The 20,982-nt window shown below is 45.2% G+C and overlaps 2 protein-coding genes across 15 annotated transcripts in view; one reads left to right on the top strand and one right to left on the bottom strand.

The window, feature by feature from the left end:
* Positions 1-20,982, top strand: part of SETD9 (SET domain containing 9) — a 39,120-nt gene that overhangs the window by 14,702 nt on the left and 3,436 nt on the right. Inside the window, exons 5-6 of one of the 5 annotated variants that reach the window (XM_001381142.5) lie at positions 3,806-3,911; positions 7,798-8,161. In XM_001381142.5, coding sequence (XP_001381179.4) covers positions 3,806-3,911; positions 7,798-7,885 — 194 coding nt within the window. In that variant the 3' untranslated portion in view covers positions 7,886-8,161. Of the gene's footprint in view, positions 1-3,805; positions 3,934-4,279; positions 5,437-7,797; positions 8,162-20,982 lie in introns of those variants that run through there. The other 4 variants (XM_007486349.3, XM_007486348.3, XM_007486351.3 and 1 more) reach the window with 4 other exon arrangements.
* The window catches only part of MIER3 (MIER family member 3), a 66,532-nt gene continuing 61,891 nt past the window's right edge, over positions 16,342-20,982 (bottom strand). For all 10 annotated transcript variants that reach the window (XM_056824885.1, XM_007486345.3, XM_056824888.1 and 7 more), the window contains 3 exons: positions 20,357-20,484; positions 19,874-20,016; positions 16,342-19,779 (listed from right to left, as the gene is read on the bottom strand). In XM_056824885.1, the coding sequence (XP_056680863.1) occupies positions 19,322-19,779; positions 19,874-20,016; positions 20,357-20,484 (729 nt within the window). In that variant the 3' untranslated portion in view covers positions 16,342-19,321. The remainder of the gene's footprint in view (positions 19,780-19,873; positions 20,017-20,356; positions 20,485-20,982) is intronic.

Raw genomic sequence — 20,982 nt, 5'->3', positions numbered from 1 at the left:
TCAAGCACAGGCTGGGAACCTGCAAAATTTCAGTACTCCCAAAATAGTCTGATTCAAGGCAGCAGTTTGACTGCTACTCCCTGGTCTGAACTCTGCACGTTCCTGACCTAGGTTTGGATCTGAGAAGAAGAGATACTGATGGACTCAGTCCTCCCTGGCTGGGTGGAAAGTTCTGTTGGTCCAAAGCAGCAGAAGAGTGGACTCCTCTTTGTTCTTGGATTCCAGACCTTGTTACTTAGGGTCCCACCATTGTTGCCCCGGCTGCTGTCTGCCTCTAAATGTCCTCCTTTCTCCGTACTCAGCTCTGGGCTTCCCTATGCAGGAGCACCATTGCCATGTAGGGGTGCCCTCCTCACTCTGTCCTGGGTCTAGGTAGCTGGCAGTTGGCACTGTCTTTATACCAATGCTCTAGTGAGTCTGTGGTTACTCTGGCAAAAGTCCTCTTCTCCTGGCACGTGGCCTCTAACGGAGTGCTGCCAGGCTCCTTGGTGTGCAGGTTCCTGAGCAACCCCGTGCCCATCCACAGACTGCTCTGTCCCTCTCCCTCTGCTGAGCTGAACTGGACAAAGGGCTCCCTGTGACCTTTTCTGGACTTCATCAAGATTGAATCTGCTGCATTTTCTAGATCTATTAGGAGACGTTTATAGAGAGAAACTCACTAGCTCTCTGCTACTTGGCTCTCACCTATCCTATCCCATCTCCTACTTTAAGGTACGCAAAGATGCCTTACAAATATCACTCTCCCATTGACATGCTACTATCAGCATTTTACAGATAAGGAAACTGAGTCCAAGAAAGGTCAAATGACGTGTACACGGTCACATAGCTAGTAACTGTCTAAGGCAGGATTTGTTTAATTTTGTTTTTATATCACCTACATTTTCCAGATATAAAAAAAAGAGGGGAGAATTTTTCAGAAAACAAGACAATATATCAAAAAAGTTCCTTCTTTCCTTCCTTCCTTCCTTCCTTCCTTCCTTCCTTCCTTCCTTCCTTCCTTCCTTCCTTCCTTCCTTCCTTCCTTCCTTCCTTCCTTCCTTCCTTCCTTCCTTCCTCCCTCCCTTCTTTCCTCCCTCCCTTCCTCCTTCCCTCCCTCCCTACTTTCCTCCCTCCCTCCCTCCCTCCCTCCCTTCCTTCCTTCCTTCCTCCCTCCCTCCCTCCCTCTCTCTCTCTCTCTCTCTCTCTCTCTCTTTCTTTCTTTCTTTCTTTCTTCCTTCCTTCCTTCCTTCCTTCCTTTCTTTCTTTCTTTCTTTCTTTCTTTCTTTCTTTCTTTCTTTCTTTCTTTCTTTCTTTCTTTCTTTCTTTCTTTCTTTCTTTCTTTCTTTCTTTCTTTCTTTCTTTCTTTCTTTCTTTCTTTCTTTCTTTCTTTCTTTCTTTCTTTCTTTCTTTCTTTCTTTCTTTCTTTCTTTCTTTCTTTCTTTCTTTCTTTCTTTCTTTCTTTCTTTCTTTCTTTCTTTCTTTCTTTCTTTCTTTCTTTCTTTCTTTCTTTCTTTCTTTCTTTCTTTCTTTCTTTCTTTCTTTCTTTCTTTCTTTCTTCCTTTCTTTCTTCCTTTCTTTCTTCCTTCCTTCCTTCCTTCCTCCTTCCTTCCTTCCTTCCTTCCTTCCTTCCTTCCTTCCTTCCTTCCTTCCTTCCTTCCATCCTTCCTTTCTTCCTTCCTTCCTTCCTTCCTTCCTTCCTTCCTTTCTTTCTTTCTTTCTTTCTTCCTTTCTCTCTTTCTCCCTTTCTCCCTTTCTCTCTTTCTCCTTTGTCTTTCTTCGTTTCTTTCTCTCCTCTCTCCTTTTTTTTTCTTTCAAATTCTTACTATCTGTCTTAGAGTCAGTACTGTGTATTGGTTCTAAGGCAGAATGTAAGGGCTAGGCATTGGGGCCAGGGTCACACAGCTAACCCATGTCTGAGGCCAGATTTAAACCCAGGACTTTGTGCCCTAGGCCTGGCTCTCAGTCCACTTAGATGAGCTTATGATGATTTTTTTTAATGGTACATATCCATAGTTCCCCGTGTCAGCAATGAAGAAATGGGGATTAGGCAAGAAGATTTCAAAGGTTCCTTCCAGCTCCTGTTCTGTGGTCATGTTCATCCCCTCCCTCTTGGATTGTCAGCTCTTTGAAGGCAGGTCCCTGTGTTATTTCCCCTTTGCATCCCTAGTGTCTCGGTAGGTACTTAATCACCATTTGTTGAGGTGATGAAGTAGTGGAATTTTAAAACACAAGGCTGGAAATAGGAAGCTTTCCTTGGTTCTCAACTGCCAGGTTGGCCCCTGTCCATAAGCATCCTCATGCACAGAACTCTTGCAGCTAATTTTTGTTTCAAGAATTTGAAAATAGCGGAAAGAGTCTTGCTTAGGACCACAGGCGTAAAATGGGCCAGTTGCTCTGACAGGAAGCTTTTGCAGCCATGCAGGAGGCAAGTCCTGCGAGTGGGAAAACCATGTAGCAGCTTTTCCTTTAAGGCAGGATTGTTATGTGGTTAGACTAGTAAATGCACTGATGACTCTGTTAAGAGTGTGACATTTGGGTGCTCTTTTCAGCAGTCATATTAAGGTCACCTACCCAGAAACCCTATTTTTATCATTTTGGTTTTATTATTGGGAAGTGAACGCCCCCCCCCCCCCCTTGTCCTTATTGACCAGGATGTTTTGACATTTCCCCTTTCTTCAGAATAATCTGCTGGTTATTTTTTTCCTGACTTTACATGGTATATTGAACATGTCACACTAGAATTAGATCTCGGCAGCCTTGTTAAACTGGGCGTTAGCTTCCCATGTGGCTTTGATCTAGTAATTTACCCTCTCCGGGACCTTCAGACCACGGGGAAAGAAGAGGCCAAATTGGTTTAGCCATTTATTTATGAGATGATTTTTACTATACAAAATACTACAGTGGTTATAAGAAATGCTCGATCTCTTTGTTAGGTTTTTTTAAAAGCCTCATTCAGGTTCAGTAGACAACACAGGCAAGTATGCCAGGTTGAAAATAACCTGCTGAATTTCTTGTAACCTTGGAGGGAGAAGCATGGTACTGCCTTATGGGTTTGTTGGCAATCCCCTTCTTGCTTTGTGCTTTGTATGAGGAAATGCTCATCTTATTTGGTTAAGTTCAGGAAAAAAAAATTACCAACTCACAAAATCTTTCTCCTCCCCCTCTCCTTCTTCCCCTTCCTCTCTTTTTTACCTCTCTTTCCCCCTTTCCTTCTCTTTCTTTACCCCTCCTGTTTCCCTCTCTTTCTCTCTCTCCCTTCATCCCTCTCCTCTTGTTCTTTCTCTTTCCCTCTCTCTTCCCCTACCTTCCTTTCTTTCTCCTTCTCTTTTTCCCCTCTCTCCCTCCCTTTCTTATCTTTTTCTCCTCCCTTTCCCTCTCTTGGCCTCTTTCTTTCTCTTTTCCTTCCTTCCCCTTTCCCTCTCCCTCTCTTTGTCTCTGTCTGACTCTGTCTATGTATCTCCCTCCCTCTTTTCCTTCCTCCCCATCTCTCTCTTCCCCCCTCTCTGTGTCTGTCTCTATATTTCTGTTTTTATCTGTCTCTGTCTCTCTCCTGCTCTTCTTCCCTCCCTCCCTCCCACCTCCCTCCTCTCTCTGTTTCTCTGTCTCTGTCTTTCTCTTTCCCTTTCTATCTCTCCCCTCCGTCTCTCTGATTGTCTCTCATTCTCTCTTCCTTCCTGTTTCCGTCTCTCTCTGTCTCTCCCTTTCCCTCTCTGTCTCCCTCCCTCTCTCTGTCTCTACTCCTCTCTTTCTCTCTCCCCCCTCTTTTTCTCTCTGTCTCTTCCCTACCCCCCCATCCCTCCCCCTCCCCTGACCCCTTTCTCTCTAGACAAGGCAGCTAATGTGTGTTATCAGGAATTCGATGTGCCTGAACTTTTCCCCATGGAATTGAAGCAGTATCTTCCAAACATCATGTTCAGCCGTGACACACGAAGGTCAGCATCTCTCAGAAGAGTGGTTTGTATCTATCTCTTGCCTCATGTTAGCCATTTTTCTGAGAGGAAAAAAAAAAGCTGTGTAGCCCAGCATTTCCCAAATTAATTTGGCCCCCCAACTTTCTCAGGGTCTGAAATAAAATCCACAAATGCTGGCTTGGTGTGGGAAGGTAGGAAAGGAGAGATAAACATGGGGATTAACTACTGGGGGAAGTTGGAGGGAACTTTGAATAAACAGAGGAAATTAAACCTATTCTCATACTCCCCAAATTGTTGCACGATAATTCATACAAGAGTTCATAGTGTTTTTAGCAGAACACAATGCTAACTCTGACATTTTACCTTGGAATTTTCTTTCAACTGAACAGAAAAGGAGATGGCCTTTTTCTCGTAATAGAGAACTGGGAGACAGGAAAGCATGGATTCAAGACCTGCTTCTGGTCCATACAGGGCCAGCTACTTAACGTCTCTGTTCTGGGCAGCTCTCTTAAGATAATAAATTGCAGAGAAAGTGCCAGCCTGCATTGGTCAGGGGTTTTTTCCCCAGGGAGTTCCCTGTGCCAGAGAAATCACAGGTTCTGACCATTTCATTCTCCCTACTGAATCAAACACCAGGATTCTGTAGGGCATACTTTGGGAAAGACGTGGAGCTTTTGGCCCAAGATAGACTAGTAGAGCCGGAGCAAGAAGAAGACTTTCATCTTCTGGAACACATTAGCATCAGATGATAACGGGGGTCAGAATTAGGTCATTACTTAACCCTCCAGGGTTCAGTGGATAGAATTCTGGGCTTGGAGGCAGAAAGACCTTACCAGCTGGGTGACCCAGGGCGAGTCACTTAACTCTGTTTGCCTCAGTTTTCTCATCTGTAAAGCTGGAGAAGGAAATGGAAAACCACTCCAGGATCGTTGCCCATAAAACCCCAGGTGGAGTCATGAAGAGTCAGACATGACCCAGATGACATAGACTGGCCTTATTTGTCTAAATACAAATTCCTGTGAAGGCAGGTAGATAATGGTTACAGATAATTATGCTGTCCCCTATTGTTTCCCCAGTTGTTGTGTAAAACATACGACTGTTTGAAATGAAAAACGCTCCCCGAAAACAATCATCTCTGTGGCCAGAGTTTCTCCGTCCCTTCTATTGTAGCCTCCAAAACATGTTGAAAAGTGGGCATGGTGAAGGAGCACCACCGGAGAGGCAAAATGAGCATCTAATGAAGTGCTGGAGGGTTAGAAAAGGCTGCAAATCAGAATGGTGGTTCTGAGTATATTTATGTGTCTAGTGTGTAGATTTCGACCTCAGATCCATTTTTGGGGGGGGTAAGATAAAATGCATAAGCAGCGAGCCAAAAAAAATTTGTGCCACTCAGATGGGGATACTTCTTTCAGGTCAGCTGCCCCTGTTTGGAAATTCACAGTAATTTCTGTGTCAAACAAAGAAGAGCTTCTTTTTGAATAAAAGAATTTCTAAGGTCTAATTTATGAAAGATGTGATTCTTTTGAATAAAAGAATTTCACATAAATTGGGGTTCTTATGGTGCATTATTACACAACGTAGGCCTTTGGGAATTGTAATTTTTAAATTAACTTCATTTTTGCCCTTTGGTTGGTACTCGTTGATAAAATAGACATCCTTTAAAAAAAAAAAGACATTTCTTTCCAAGTATTCTCTAATTCTCTCACCCTTCAACTTCTTCAAATGAGGTTTTACTGTAATCAATTTAAAGTATCTTGCTCCCCGTTTCCCTTGGGTTCATAAACCCACACTTGGGAACTCTGAATTGAGGAAAGGGACCGACTTAACACTAATTATGAAGAGTTTCTTTTTGCCCATTTAAGTAGCTATTAAAAATGCAGTATAGAGGAAAGAATGAAAACCAGAAGACATGCTCTATCTTGAAATCAAGCAACCATTTTCCAACCATGCTGAGTCTACAGAAGTAACATTTTGAAGGCCGATAGAGTGAGCATGTCTACAGAGAATCAATTTCCTTAGAACTGGCTTTGGGAAGGAAGGGTTTGGAAATGCATTTCTATAGTACCTATTATATACCAGGCAGTGTACTAATTCAATTCATAAATTTTATCTCATTTAATTTAAAATGTTTTATTATTTAATTTTAATTTTTAATTAATTTTACCATTTAATTTAATTTTTTTATCATTTCATTTTTATTTTCAATTAATTTTCCCATTTAATTTATAATTTTTATATTAATTAATTTTATTTTTAATTTATATCATTTAATTTAAACTTTTAAATATAATTTAATTTTTATTTTTAATTAATTTTCTTACTTAATTTACAAACTTATATCATTTAATTTTATTTTATCTCATTTAATTAAAAATTTTTCTCATTTAATTTTTATTTTTAATTAATTCATTTCATTTAATTTGCAAAGTTTTATCTCATTTCATCTTCACAATTACCCTGGGAGATAGGTACTGTTAATGTCCCTATTTTACAGTTGAGGAAACTGAGGCAGAAGCCCAGGGATACCCAGCTAAGTAAATGTCTAAGGCTGGATTTGAACTTGAGTTATCCCAACTCTACGCACAGTGTTGGTATAGAATAGGTGCTTGAATTGTGTCCAAAAATAGCTTTTGTCTTTATTGAAGTGAGCTTTAAATGGTTGGTCTTTTAACTGGGGGCCTTTGTGAAGGAAGAGAACACATGCACACGTTGGAGAACATACCAATAAAGACATTTAAAATATAACATCCAGAGAACAATTCACAATTGTGAAAACTTATGTTCCTTAAAATTAGTTTTGGGGGCCAAAAGACGAAATCCAGCCTTCTCAGAGGAGATCTTAGATTACCAGAAAGACTTGTGAAGCTCTCCACAGAGTGGAGGGAGCTGCTACCTGGTGGGTTCTGAGGTTACTGACTGTGTTTTCTAACTTGTTGGTTGGGGAGGTAGCGTGGTGTAGTGGAGAGAGCTCTAGCTCTGGGGTCCAAGGAGCTGGGTTCCAATTGTGACTGTTATTTATTTAGTAGCTGTTTGACTTTGGATGAGTTGCCCAACCTCCTTGGATCTCAGTTTCCTCATCTGTAAAATGAGGCTATTGGACTAGATTGCCTCATAGGTCCCTTGCCATTCTGCTATATACAAAATATATGGAGACGTCCAGTTCTTGAGCCAAGATGGCGGAGTAGAAGCAGGGTAGCTCAAACCACTCTGAGAATCCTCTCCAACCAATCTTAAAATAACTTCGCAAAACGAATACAGGAGTAAAAAAACAAAATATATGCAAGCTGTGAGATTGACATTTTTCCTTTGCCTATCACTGAGCAGGCATTTATTAAGTTCTTGATACATGCTTTTGTTGGCCAGTTATTTCAGTCATGTCTGACTCTTCATGACACCATTTCCATTTGGGGTTTTCTTGGCAGAGATATTGGAGTGGTTTTCTGTTTCCTTCTCCAATTCATTTTACAGATGAGGAAACTGAGGCCAACAGGATTAAGGGACTTAACCATGGTCACACAGCTAGCCCCAGTTGCCTAACCCTGGCCTTTGAGCCAATACCTTGTATTGATTCTAAGAGAAAATAAGGGTTCAAAAAAAAAGTGGTTCTGTGCTAAGTCCTGAGAAAAGCAAAGGATTCTGGGAGGCCAATGATGTTCTTCAGATTGATGTTTGTCTTGTTGCTCTATTATGTATCAGTGAAAAAGGGGGGAAAAGCTTCTGCTCTCTTCTGAGTTGATTATAAAATTAAATTTAAAAATTAAATGTTAACAGGGAATCAGAAGGAAGGAACATGTTTATCTCAGCTACATTTGTATTGAAAGATGCAAAGCTAGGCTACTTTTAACTGATGTACCACATTGATCAGATACTTAATCACATCTCGGCTCTCCACCTTGGTTTCTCACAGCCTGTTGCGATGTGTGGTTCTCGTGGCACTCAGGGACATCCAGCAAGGAGAAGAGCTTTTTTCCAACTACTACACGATCGTCAACTAACTTGATGGAATTGGTTTTTCTATTTAACTATTCATCTGGCTCAAGAGAGCTTTTCTCAGTGAATTTCTGCGGGTTGCGTGTGGTGGAGATCTGCCCTTTGAGATCTCATTAGACTGGGGATTTTCGTGTTCATCTAAATATTGCTTTTATATTTTGATGCAGTGATAGAAGCTGTTTGCTCCAGTGACTTTTTAAATTTGTCATGCTCTTTCGAGTTAAATTGCTTTTCACCTAAATGCACGATAACTTATTAAATTAAAATCAGCTTTCTAAATAGATCCTTTCATAGTCTCTTTTGTTTACTTGGTTTCTACATGATGGAATTCTAATTTTTAAGCATTACCAGGCAGAGACTTGATAGACCTTATTTGGTGCCTGGAATGATATTGTTCACCATTTTGGTAGCTTTGACTTGATCCAGTCTTATCAGGAAGTTTGTCTTCCCTTTTAGGGGAAGATGGGATTGGGAATGGAATTGCTTTGCCTGCCATTGAGTCACATGTGTAAAATTTAAATTAATATCCAATAGCTCCAAGTATCATATTTTATTTATTAATAATCACTTGAAGTAGAAGAAAAAGGACAAAAGTAAAAGCCTGAGTAAAACCTGCTTTCCCAGTTGCAATCAGGGGAAAAAGTGAGAGGTGGGGCTACACAAAACTTATATCCTCCCTATGTTAGCACATAATGTAAGAAGGAACATGAGACGCTGGGATTTAGAGTCCTGGAGAGCAAGTTCTAGCTATACACATAGAGTGTGAAATTGAAAGATTTCTTCTCACTTGGCTCTGTAAGATTTAAATTGATGTCCAATACTTCAAGTATTATCTTATAAAGTTTATTATCTGACAAAACAGAACCCTGTGACTAAGTTTTTCTACCTACTCAAAAATCCCCGCTCCACCAAAGCTGCAACAGGAAGTAAAGAGAGAGACACGGAACTCCACTGAATTTATATCCTATCTATGTCAGCACATAAGGACAGGAAGTGAGTGGAGTGCTGGGAATCGTAGTTTTGCTGGGGATCGTAGTTTTTAGGGTAACAGATTCTAATTGCACAGCTCGTAGGAGCCTAGGAGAAGGGAATTATTTATTAAACAACTACTTTGTGCCAGGCACCATGCTAAATGCTTGGCAAATATTTTCCCATCTGACCCTTGCAACAGGTCTGGAAGAAGAAGGAGGTGCTGTTATCCCTATTTAACAGTTGAGGAACTAAGGCAAATCAAGGTTAAGTGACTTGCCCAGAGTCATCCAGCTAGTAGGAATCTGAGGCTAGATTCCAATTCCAGGCGTGGTTGGTGCTCTATTGCCTGAGCCTTCTTGTCTTGATGCCTAGAAGCCAAGAAGAGTTACTGCAAAGTCCTGGACTATTGACTTCTTATTTAAAGGGAGCAGAAAATGACAGTATTAGTGTTTGAAGGTTTACAGAATGCTTTATGTCTCAATGGGAGGAAGACAGGTTGGAGGGAGAGCATTTGGAACTGAAAATAAATATTAAAACGATAACATAATGCTTCCCCTACATCATCTCTAATTTTTCAGAGAAATCCTGCCTTTCCTCAATCTCCCTGAGGGTCCGAGAGCTCTAAATAATATTGTCTTCTCTACTGTCTTCTTGATAAGGCACATAATTGTAAAATAAATGGACTCTGGACTCTAGCAGCTTTATGTGTCGCTTAACCTTTGTCTGCCTCAGTTTCCCAACTGTGAGATGGTGTAAACCTTAAAATTCCTTAGACTTATAAATGTTGGAAATTTCGGAAATTTCATACATTTATAAGTCTAAGGAATTTTAAGGTTTACAATGGGAATAACACCACCCCCTACCTCACAGGGTTGTAGTGGAGCTCAAATGAGACAAGTGTAAAGAGCTTGCTTAGCCCAAAGCTCAGCACAGAATAGGTTCTGTATAAATGTAATAAATATTTACTACTTCAATTGTTCCTTTCTCTCCTCTCGTACTGTCAGCACCCTAGTTTCTTCCTGGCAATTCACTTGGGCTACCGGAATAGTCTTCTAATTTTTCTCTTCATCTTCGATTCCTATTTGCTCTAATTCATTCTCTATTTATCTACCAAAATCATCCTTTTCAAGCATGGACCTAATCGCGGCACTCCTCTGCTCCTAAACCTTTGGCAATTTTCCATTGCCTATTGGATAAAATAGAAAAAAAACTCCAATAGTACTTTAAAAGCCTTTTTACAGCCCACTTTTTATCAGCTTTATTTCACCTCTCCCTCTCTCTCCCCTTTGCTGGCTTTCTCAAATGCCACCACAGTTGTCCTTGCATTTCCCTAAAGTGACACTATCTTCAGCGGTCTTTGTGCTCGTGCCACGCTTCCTCATTCTTGTGACGTCATGGAGTGTGTATTTTCCTTCGAGGCTAGCTTCAAATGCCACTTCTTGTGTGTTACATTTCCTGATGCCTTTAAAGTGCTTTATCATTGGAGCCGACCAACTGCCGCTTTACTTCCTTCGTGAGTTTTTTCTTGCACGTGCACTAGGAGCCTCCTTTCACCACGTGATGGATATGGAAATGCGCACTGCATGACAACACCTGCATTACCTACGGCAGAAGAGGGAGGCGGGAAGCAGGGAGGGAATCTGGGTCGCAAAATGTCAGAAAAGAAATGGTAAGCGTGGCTTCTTGATGTCATTGAGGAAAAAATACAAACTAAACAGAGTGCTTTGTCTCCAAATTCTTAAACTCACTTTTAACGTGTTGTATTATTCTCCAAGTAGAATGTAAACTTTATTTTTTAACTGTTACCTTCTGCTTTAGAATGGATACTAAGTATTGGTTCCAAGGCACAAGAGCAGGAAAGACGGGGCAGTTGGGGGTTAAGTAACTCGCTCAGGGTCCCACAACTCGAAGTGTCTGATCTCTATCCACTGAGCCACCCAGCTGCCCCCAGAGCGCAAACTCTTTAAAAGTAAGAATATATATGTATGTTATAAGCATATATAACATACAAAGTACATGATATATAGATAAAATATATACATATATAGAATATACACACAAATATATACATATAAAATGTATAAAATATAGACATTCTATATACATAATATATACATGTGTAATATATGGGATGTATTACATATACAATATATACATATATGTATCCTCAAGACCTAAGAAAGTGTCTAATACAGAATAGGCTAAATTTAATAACTATTTGCTGAATTAAATTAGGAAAGGAGATGGCCATATCTATGTTGAACTTTTCATCAGACATGTTGAAGCATAACTAACATAGTCTGTCCAGTGGGGGAAGCCTGCTCTGCTCTTGCTAAAGAGTTCCACGGTCACGGGCAAAGCAGCCACTCCTCGAGCCTCAGTTTCTCTACCAAGTGATGGAATCGGACCAGATTCTGTCCAAACTCCTTTACGGCGAGTCAATACGAGCTCAAATGATGCCAGCTACGGCTTGCTCTACTTCTGGTCCATAAGAGATGCTGGTGTACCAAAGAAGCAAATCCCCCTGGAGACTGCGTGGGAACAAGAATGCAGAGCGAAGCTTTCGCCCAGACGCCCAGCCTGTGGTGGTTGTTGTTGGTCCTTCTCTCCGCAGCTGCTGTACGTAGCCTCCATTCACAGAAACGGACTCCCGAGGGGATGCTGGGGATCCACGGTGGCATCTTCCCCCTCTCGCCAGGCAGGCTGGGGGAATCAATAATGGGCAGGATCGCTTGACATGTAAGCCACGGAGGGAATGAGAGCGTTGTTTCTAGGAGGGGGAAACATGCCTGACTAATTTGTTAGTTTTTCCCAGAGGACTCTGTGGGTTAAAGGAGAATCAGGAAAAATAATCCATTTAGATAGGCAGAAAGTCATTAGCAAAATTGTACACCAAAGGCTATTCTCAAAATTCAGTTACCATGAGATTGGAGACAGAAGACTTTTGTCACAAATGGAGTCCTAAAGGGTAGGTCCTTCTCAGAGTTGAGAAAGATATACGATCGGGTTCCCCAGGGATCCGTGCTAGATAGGACTGAAAAGCCAAGTCAACAACCACCACCAAAAAAAAAAAGCCTATAAGAATATATGAGGGACACCTAGGGAGCACAGTGTACAGAATCAGGAGGACCTGGGTTCAAATGTGACCTCAGACACATCCTAGCTGTGTGACCCTGGGTAAGTCACTTAACCTCATTGCCTAGTTTTTGTTGCGCTTCTTAAAATTATATGAAGAGAGAAGGTAAGGATTTTTTTAAAAAAGAATAATTTATGAAAGTATGGGAATGGGCAGAAAAATGGCATATGAGGTTTAATGTATAAGGTTAATATATAGAGAGAAATATAGTGCTGGCTAGGAATCCTGGTCCTGGTTTGCCTGTGTGACCTTAGTCAAGTCACAAATTTTCTGGGCATCACTTTCCTCATTAGAAAAATAAAGGGGTAGGGATGGATGATCTCAAAGTCTCTTCTAGCTCCAGATCTATGAACTTGGGAATGTTGGGCTTTGGATTTTGATTCAACAAGCATTTTACCGTCTTGGGAATTGTTTCAAGTTCTGCTAATACAAAGAAAAGCTAAAATATGGTCCGTATCCCCAGAAACCTCACATTCTAATGAGGAAAAAAAGGAGACAATGTAAATGTACGTACAAGATATATACTTTGTAAGTCAAGACCGTTTCAGAGGGAAGGCACTAGCTCTGAGGCAAGAAAGAGCCTACAAAAGCTTCCTGGAGAAAGCAAGATTTGAGCTGAGTCTTGAAGGAGGCAGTGGCAGGGAGAGGAAGCGTTCTAGCAATGGGTGACAACTATTAAAAGGGCAGAGTTGGCACATCCAAGAGAGCAGAGTAGCAGGAAGAAGTCCTACAGGAAAGCAACTTAGAAAGACTGAGCATGGCTCTCTACTCTCTTGATAGTCTTCAAAGAAGAACGGAAAAGCAAGGAAAGAGGAGCATGCACTGAGGAGGGCAAGGAAGACTGGGGGAAATGATCTAATAATTGAGGTGCACAAGTTGAAGCCTTACAAACAAGGAAGGTGCAAAGGTTGAGAGGCAAACATGGACCTCACTTGAATCGACACTGATCAAACGAGGGAAGAATTCACTCACAATTAGGCACAGAAATGTTTCACTCAACAGGGAATTTGAATGGAAAGAGAAGAAGGAAGAAAGGAGAAGTAAAGGGAAGATAGATAAAGCAACGGATTAATCCCAAGTAAGACAAAGTCTGAGGCTGTATGAAAATATTTACAGCTCTTTTGGGGATAGCAGATACTTGGAAACTGGGATGGTACCCGAGTCTGAACGTGCCACGGTATATAAATGTGATGGAATTCTATTGTGCTGTAAGAAGGGATGAAGGGGATGGTTTCAGAGAAACCTGGGAAGACTTGTTTGAACTGATGCAGAGTAAAGAGAGCAGAACCAGGATATACAATGGCAACAATATGATGGAGACAATTTTGAAAGGCTGAGGAGCTCTAGCCAGTGCACTGACCAACCACAGTTGTAGAAGACTCAATGAAATAGAGAGGTGACACACTCAAGAGTTCTATAATGTTTTATTTTTTGGAATGACCAATATGGAAATGTTTTGCTTGATTATACACACTTGTAATAAGGGTTTTGCTTTTCTTTTATTCCCAGTAGAGACTGGTTAGTAGTAGTTAGTTAGTTAGTAGTTAGTAGTAGTGGTTAGTAGTAGTGGTTAGTAGTAGTGGTTAGTAGTTAGTAGTTAGTAGTTAGTAGTTGTGGTTAGTAGTAGTGAAGTGTATAGAGGGAGAGAAGGCATTTTTGCTGATTGATTGAAAAAAAAAGTTTTTTTCTTTTCTTTTCAAAATCCTCACCTTTTCTCTTAGAATTGGTGCCAAGTATTGGTTCCAAGACAGAAACCAGTGAGAGCTAGTCAAGTGACCTGTCCCCAGGTCTGGCTTTCTATCTACTGAGTCACCTTGCTGCACTGCCCACCCCCTACCCCCCAAGTGAAAAAATGGCAAGGAATTTGTCAATCGAGTAGTATGTGTCAGGAACAGCAAGCAGGCCAACGAGGTTGGATCCTAGTGTACATGAAGGGAAGTCAAGTATAAAGATTTGAAGAGTAGAAAGGAACTATGGAAGAAAGAGAGGGAGGGAGGGAAGGAAGGAAGGAAGGAAGAAAGGAAGGAAGGAAGGAAGGAAGGAAGGAAGGAAGGAAGGAAGGAAGGAAGGAAGGAAGGAAGGAAGGAAGGAAGGAAGGAAGGAAGGAAGGAAGGAAGGAAGGAAGGAAGGAAGGAAGGAAGGAAGGAAGGAAGGAAGAAAAAGGGAGAAGTAGCAGCATTTATTAATTACTTACTACGTGCCAGGCACTGTGCTAAGTCCTTTGTAAATATTATTTCATTTGACCATCACTATAACCCTGGGAGGTAGGTGCTATTATGAACCCCATTAAAATTTTTTTTATAAAAACCCTCACCCTCCACCTTAAAATCAATACTATGTATTGGTTCCAAGGCAGAAGAGCAGTAAGGGCTAGGCAATGGGGGTTGTGATTTGCCCAGGGTCACACAGCTAGGAAGTGTCTGCGGCTAGATTTGAACCCAGGACCTCTACTGTCTAGGCCTGACTCTCCATCCACTGAGCCACCCAGCTGCCTCCAATCCCTTTTTTTTACAAAGGACAAAATCTGAACCCAGATCTTCCTGACTCCGAGCCCAGCCTCCTATCCACTGGGCTACCAGCTGCCTCTGAAGGGTCTTCAGTGTCAAAGAGAACGTTTTCTATTTCGTGCTGGAAGCAGTATGGAGCCCCCTGGAGTCCACTGAATAATGAAGGTGACAGTCAGACCTTTGCAGTAGGAAGATCCCTTTGGCAGTTGGGCAGGAAGAGAGATTAGAGGTAGAGAAAGCAACCAGAAGAGTATCGTAACAGTCTAGATGGGAGGTGATGAGGGGTCTGTCGGGCTGGTGGCTGTGAGTTAAGAGAAGGCAACTAACTGGTGGGTCGAGAGCCAGGAGATCCTGGCTCAAATCGCCTCAGCCACTTCGTAGCTGCGGGACCCTGGACGAGTCACTGCACTCCCGTTGCCCCTTCCAATTTTAGAGATATCCTTTAAAAATACGTTACCTCCTGCCTTAGAATCAAGCCTCGGGATGGTAAGAAGTGCAACAACAAAAAGGGGGTGAGGGGACCCGCAGGACGAGAACTCCAGGGGCTCCGAGTGTAGCGAGGTCCTCTGTGGCTCAACGTCCTCCGTTACCCCCGTCTCCGCCCCTTGCCCGCCCCTGGCCTCGAGAAGGGCATCTCCTTCCTCCGGCCATCCTCCAGCTCTCCTTCACGCTCCAACCACAACCCCAGTCGCTACAAGGTTCTTCTATCCCTCGTAGCCTCTGCGGATGTCCTGCCTCCCCTGGTGGTCCCCCTTTCATCACACGGAGCTCCTGTTGGCTGCCCAACAGAGATGGGCGGCTGTACGGGGTGTGAGGAGAGGATGATGGGAAGCTCCTAAGCCTGGGCGAGAGGGGGATGGGGAAGGCACGGGGGAGAGGCGGGCTCGAGGGGGAACGGAGACCCATCTTGGACATGCCGAGGTCGGGATGGCTGGGAGCATCCCGGGGGAGCACCCAGGGGAAGGGCCTGGGAAAGATGCTCCGGGGACACGCCAGGGCAGGGACCTCAAGGGGAAGATGTTGGCAGAACACACCCAGGAGGAGAGCAATGCCCACGGTCCGAGGCTGCCGATGGACGAAGAACAGACCGAGAAGAGAAGGACAAGGCGGCCAGGCCGACTGCAGGTGGAGGAGGCTGAAGAAGGGAGGAAGGAGGAGGCGCTGCGGGGAGACCCGCTGAAGGGTAGCAGAGACAGGGAGGAGAGCCGGAGGCTGATGGCTGGGGATGGTCGCATCAAGCGATGGGATGTGCAGGTGGTCGGGAAGGAGCCAGCGGAGAGAACGGGGAAGGCGGAGGAGGTGCTCGTTGGTTCTACTTCCTACAACTCAAACCAGAAAAAGCACCGAGAAAAAAAGAGAACATTTGCAAGAATATTTCGTTTTACTTCATGAGTAAAACCGTAAATGTTCTCGAAAAAGCGGACTTGCTTGTTCCAAAGGTTTTCTTGGACAGTCTGTCCTGGGTGCCACTTGCACGGACACCGTTTTTAGACGCAAACAATCGTTCGGGGGGTCTAAAGTGCTTTAAAACTATTAAAAAAGCTTGTGGCAGCGAGGCGTCCTGGCCGTGCCTGGCTGCGTGAGCACGGGCAGGCGAGTTCAGCTCCACGACTCGGGTCCTTCTCCAAGAGCCGCTCTGGGAACGCGTCACACCAATGACGTCGTAGCTTGTTTCTCCCCACTTAAAAAAGTCCCTCTAACCGTTTTAAGAAACAAGGAAATGGGCATTTGTGAGGCTGATAGGAAATCCCAAGAGCATTCCCTTGGCACCCTGGCCTGTGTGGGATGTTTGGCCCCTCTACCCGACGAGTCACCCACTGCAAACACACAGACGAGCCAAGGGGAAAAAGATTTCCAGACTTTTATTTCTGGAACTGTACACCAGGTATTAAAGTACAACAAATACAAAATAATGCTCAAAAAAATCAGTGTTTATGTACAAATATTAAAATCAATGCAACAATAGCGACTTCCTCTTGAACATCTGATACTAAAACTTGTTCTGATTGTCACTAATTTATCTCATACTCACAGGGGACTTATTTCAAACTGGGACAATTGGAATCACTGGTCGTCTAAAAGGAATAGTAATACCTACCATATTTTAACAATATAACTGCTAAGAGTTTCCTCCTTTTAGTGAAAAATTAGGAACTTTTTAAAAAACATAGTAACCGTGTCAATATTTTTATAAATTATTTTCAATTCCCATTTGTAGACAATGTGCTTGTAACTCTGGGCAAACAATCTCCTTGTTGGTCAGGCTTGTTCATTAGTTTACATTCAAAGTTGAAATATTTACTAGACTTTGGTTAAATTAAATAGTATCACTATGCTCTACTAGATCTGAAGTTCTCACACATTTATGACCCTCAATTTTAAAAATTAAAAAAAGAAAAGGAAACAATTGCACAATTCTTTGACCTAATTGTACACACTTCTGTATTCTTCAGCAAACAGTATTGTACATCCTTCAAGTAAATTCAGCAGTTGACCGTGACAAGAGGAAAACCCAACATTCAAAAGGCTAGCATGGACAAGATGAAGTATGACGAACGAAAGAAAAGTATTGCTATCGTCACAGCACCAGTTACACTTCTAAATGAATCCGCTGTCCTTGTCAGATTTCCCGGTACACAAAGATCTACCAACACTGCAATTGCTCATCATGGATTTTTGGTTTGTTCATATGAAAAAAAATGTGGCAAAGGAAAGAAAGAATTCATCACAGTTTGTTAGAAGAATTGTGCTTTAACAAGTAAGAATAAAGGCAATAGGATTTCTTCCTAGGATTGCAGCTCCGTTTTCTTCCTGCTAACTCTCAAACGCAATTCTTTTAAGAAACAGCAACAAATTCTCCATTAAGAAGCTTAAACTGAGAGAAAAATAGAGAAGTCCAGCTTTCAAAAGAAAATTCAATAAATAGCTATTTTACATGGATAAAGTCATAGTGGTACAATTTATGAATGTCACATCAGGCATGCACAAAAATGGTACTATACATGGCAGAAGTAGTCAGAAAATATTGAATTAGATATCTAAAAAGATATGCAGAATTTACATGTATATACAAAATCTTGCAAATTATTGCCTCATTTTAACAAGGAATTAAAAGTAAACGTTACCAGCTAGCTAGCACTCCCCAAGAGGCTAAAAATCAGGATTGGCATTTAAAAATCTACCAAACTAGCCGGAATTCATTTTTCTCTCATACCATTTTCTGGATTTTGGTCAAAAATCTTTATTAAATAACTAAAGTGTCCATTCAACTTGCTGACAATCCAAACTTGAGATGAGAAACCAGAGCGTCTCCATCTCCATCGAGATCCCAGCAATGCATAGATAAACTGAATAGAGGACTGCATCAGCTACTGAGAATGGGCATGTTCATTTAAGTGCAACTGGTATTCGCATTCAGTCATCTTTGTGTCAAGTGATTTTGTACAGACCAGCCGCTGTAAACCCAGAGTCAAAACTCAAATGCATAACAATGGAAGATGAGGGCCAGCATGGACGGAATCACAGACAACGTGTTGATTGTTAACGAAAGAAACAAACGAGGAACGGAGTCGAGCCGCGCGCGGGCGGCCGCGAGGTGTTTCCCGCCGAGGCTGAGGGAAGTGGGGGCTGGGCTACACTAAGGCTACGGTTGTGGTCAACGCGCTGCGGCACAAAGCCCACGGCACTCCCGGAGCTGTCGGAGCGCAGGGCCGGCTGCTCCAGGCAGATTCCCGATGTTGGGATGCCCCCCCTCCTCCTGGCTCAGCACACCCCTGCCCACCTCCCTGGCACGGCCACACTTTCAAGGTCTCCAGCCGATGTAACTAAGACAGTGCGAGGAGAAAAGGGGAGGAGCCCTACCCGGAGCCCCCCCTCGCCCGGCCAGGCGCCTCGGGGGCGTGCAGGTGGAAAAGGCAAACGGGCGTCCGGACTCTACGCGACACCGGCCGCGGGCCATTCCCGAACATTCAGGTGGCCGCATACCCGATGTGAGCGAGGGGTTCAAGGTTCTACTGCATTATGGGTAAAATCTAGACAGTCCCCCCTGATGCAACATTCAGAATTGCGGCCCCCCCGACAACGCGCGAGGACCCTCCCAGGCTCTGGGACACAAAGCCGCCCGACCCGTCCACGTCTGGGGCTCGGACAAAAGGCCGCCCGACAAGTCGTCGTGGAGCTCCCCACTCTGGCCTGTGCCTGCGGGCAGGCAGTCGGGCCTGCAACGTCACCGTCTCCGCAGGGCTCCTTCCGCACGGATGGCCTCGCCGCTCTGTACACCGAAGTGCTCTAGTCGGGCCCCAGGAGAGAAGCCCCCACCCCAGCCATCCCGGCGTGCGTGTGCAGTTAAAGGAGGGACGCCCGCCCCTGCGTTTACTGAAGAAAGGGAACGACCCCCCATGCTACATCGCGCAGGGTCCGGGCTGGCACCTGTAAACATCGTAACTCGCGACACCCGTGACGGCAAAGGGATGGACTGTGGGGAAGCCGCCCCCGCTCAGAACGCGCGCTGGCGCGGGGGCGGCCCCGTCTACAGGCTTCAAAAGAAAACACACAACGAAACAGGGAAAGGGAGAAAACAGGAGAGAAAAGCAGAGCTTAAAGCTGCGCCACAGAGTTCAATCTTAGTCCCAAACTCTGCCGAACATCCTAGTTCATTTCCACATTTATGGATTGAAAAATGAAATTACTCTTGACAAATCAAGATATAGTTCTGTACATACAAAGACATCACTGATGTCATAGTGAAAGAGGTTCAAACTTCCAGTGAAAGACTACGCAAACCTGACGGCCCCGCCAAGCTGGCTGCTGCGCAGGCCGCCGGCGGATCACTCCGAGTGCAGGGCGGTGTGTGGGTGGAGCGCGTGGGAGCCCATGAAGCCGTTGGTCTCGCTCGCAGACAGGCTGCTGAAGTCGGCCACCGAGACGGCCATTTTGGCACTGGTGAGGTGGTGCGTGTGGCTCTCAAAGTCCACGCCCAGGTTGTTGACGGACACGTCGTTGATGAAGGCGTCGGGCACCGCGAGGCCCATTTTTAACCTCTTGGCCGGCCTCTCGGACTCGTCGCCGCACAGGTTCATGGGGTTGAGCTCCGAGTGGTAAAATCCCGTCTCGAATAAATTAAAACAATCACTCTCGCCGTTGCTGGGCAGGGTGAGCAGCTCTTCCGTCACCCCAGGCACGTGGTTCACTTGTCCCCGCGGCAGCGCGCCCAGCGGAGGGAAGCCGTCGTCCAGGCAGTTCACGTCGCTGGAGTTGCAGACGGTGGCGACGCTGTTGGTCAGGGCTGAAAGAGAAGCGCAAAGAGGTGATGGCGGCTCGTCCGGCTCCCACAGGGGCTCCCCCAGGGCGCTCTCGCGGGCCGTGCGGGCCGGCCTTACCTGTCAGGTCGCTGGCAGTGAAGGAGTTGAGGATGCTCAGCGGCTGGTCGGGAAGAGGGTCGGTGCGGCTCGACGTTAAGGCTGAAGAGTTGACGGCTCCGCCCAGGGCTTCCGTCTCATCTACCAAGCGGTCCATGTAGTCCCTGGAAAGCACAGGCACGCCGCGGTGACCCGGGGAAGGAAGCGCAAGAGGAGAGGGCGCAGGGGGAGGGGGGGAGGGGGGCAGCGCACGCTCATGGCAGGGGGCCCAGCGCATGCTCACGGGGGGGGGGGGGGGGGGGGGGGGGGGGGGAGCAGCGCGTGCTCACAGCAGGGGGGGGCCAGCACACACTCGTGGGGGGGGGAGGCCAGCGTGCACTCATGGGGGCCCAGCACACACTCGTGGCTGGGGGGGGGCGCAGTGTGCGCTCACAGCGGGGGGGGGGGGGCAGCACACACTTGTAGGGGGGGGGTGCACCAGCACACCCCGCGCGCTCTACTTACGTGACTCCGGGGTGATGGTTGTATCTTTTCTTCCCAAACCTCGTTTGCTGAGCGAAGTAATCGTAGCGCTCCGACTTCTTCCACATGTAGTAGAAGGCCACACACTCGGCCACGCTCCTGGTCCTCACCTAAGGAGGGCGAGGAAGCGTCAGTCTCCCTGGGCGGAAGCTGCCCCACAGGCCGCGCCTGACGGACGGCCCCCGACCGGTGACGCAGCGGCGCGTTCTGCCTTCGGGCAGCTCTGCTGCGGCTTCCCTTGGGCTCGCCCGGACACTGCCTCGGTGTGCCCTCCACGGCCCAGGCACTCCCCTGCGGGGCTCCTGGGAGCAGGCTGGGCTCTGGCCACGCTCCCGTTGGAGAGACCGCAGACCCGGACGTCCAGCACACAGGCCACTCCCAGGGGCCCTTCCCGAGCCCCGCTTAGTCCGTTCGGTGGCACGTGCAGGCTGAGGATGCTGCAGAGCAGCCCGAGGTCGGGGACTGGCCCTGCCCTGCTCGGCCCAAGGCCAGGCTCTCCAGAGGCCCGCGAGGGGCCTGCGCAGCTGCGCACAGTCTATATGCCTCCCTTGAAAATGGCTTTTCCTCCTGCCTGTTGCATTCGCGTCGATCCTCCAAACGCTCCGGAT

This window comes from Monodelphis domestica, chromosome 3, assembly GCF_027887165.1.
Source record: "Monodelphis domestica isolate mMonDom1 chromosome 3, mMonDom1.pri, whole genome shotgun sequence".
NCBI lineage: Eukaryota > Metazoa > Chordata > Mammalia > Didelphimorphia > Didelphidae > Monodelphis > Monodelphis domestica.
This window is presented reverse-complemented; position numbering and strand designations above follow the sequence as displayed.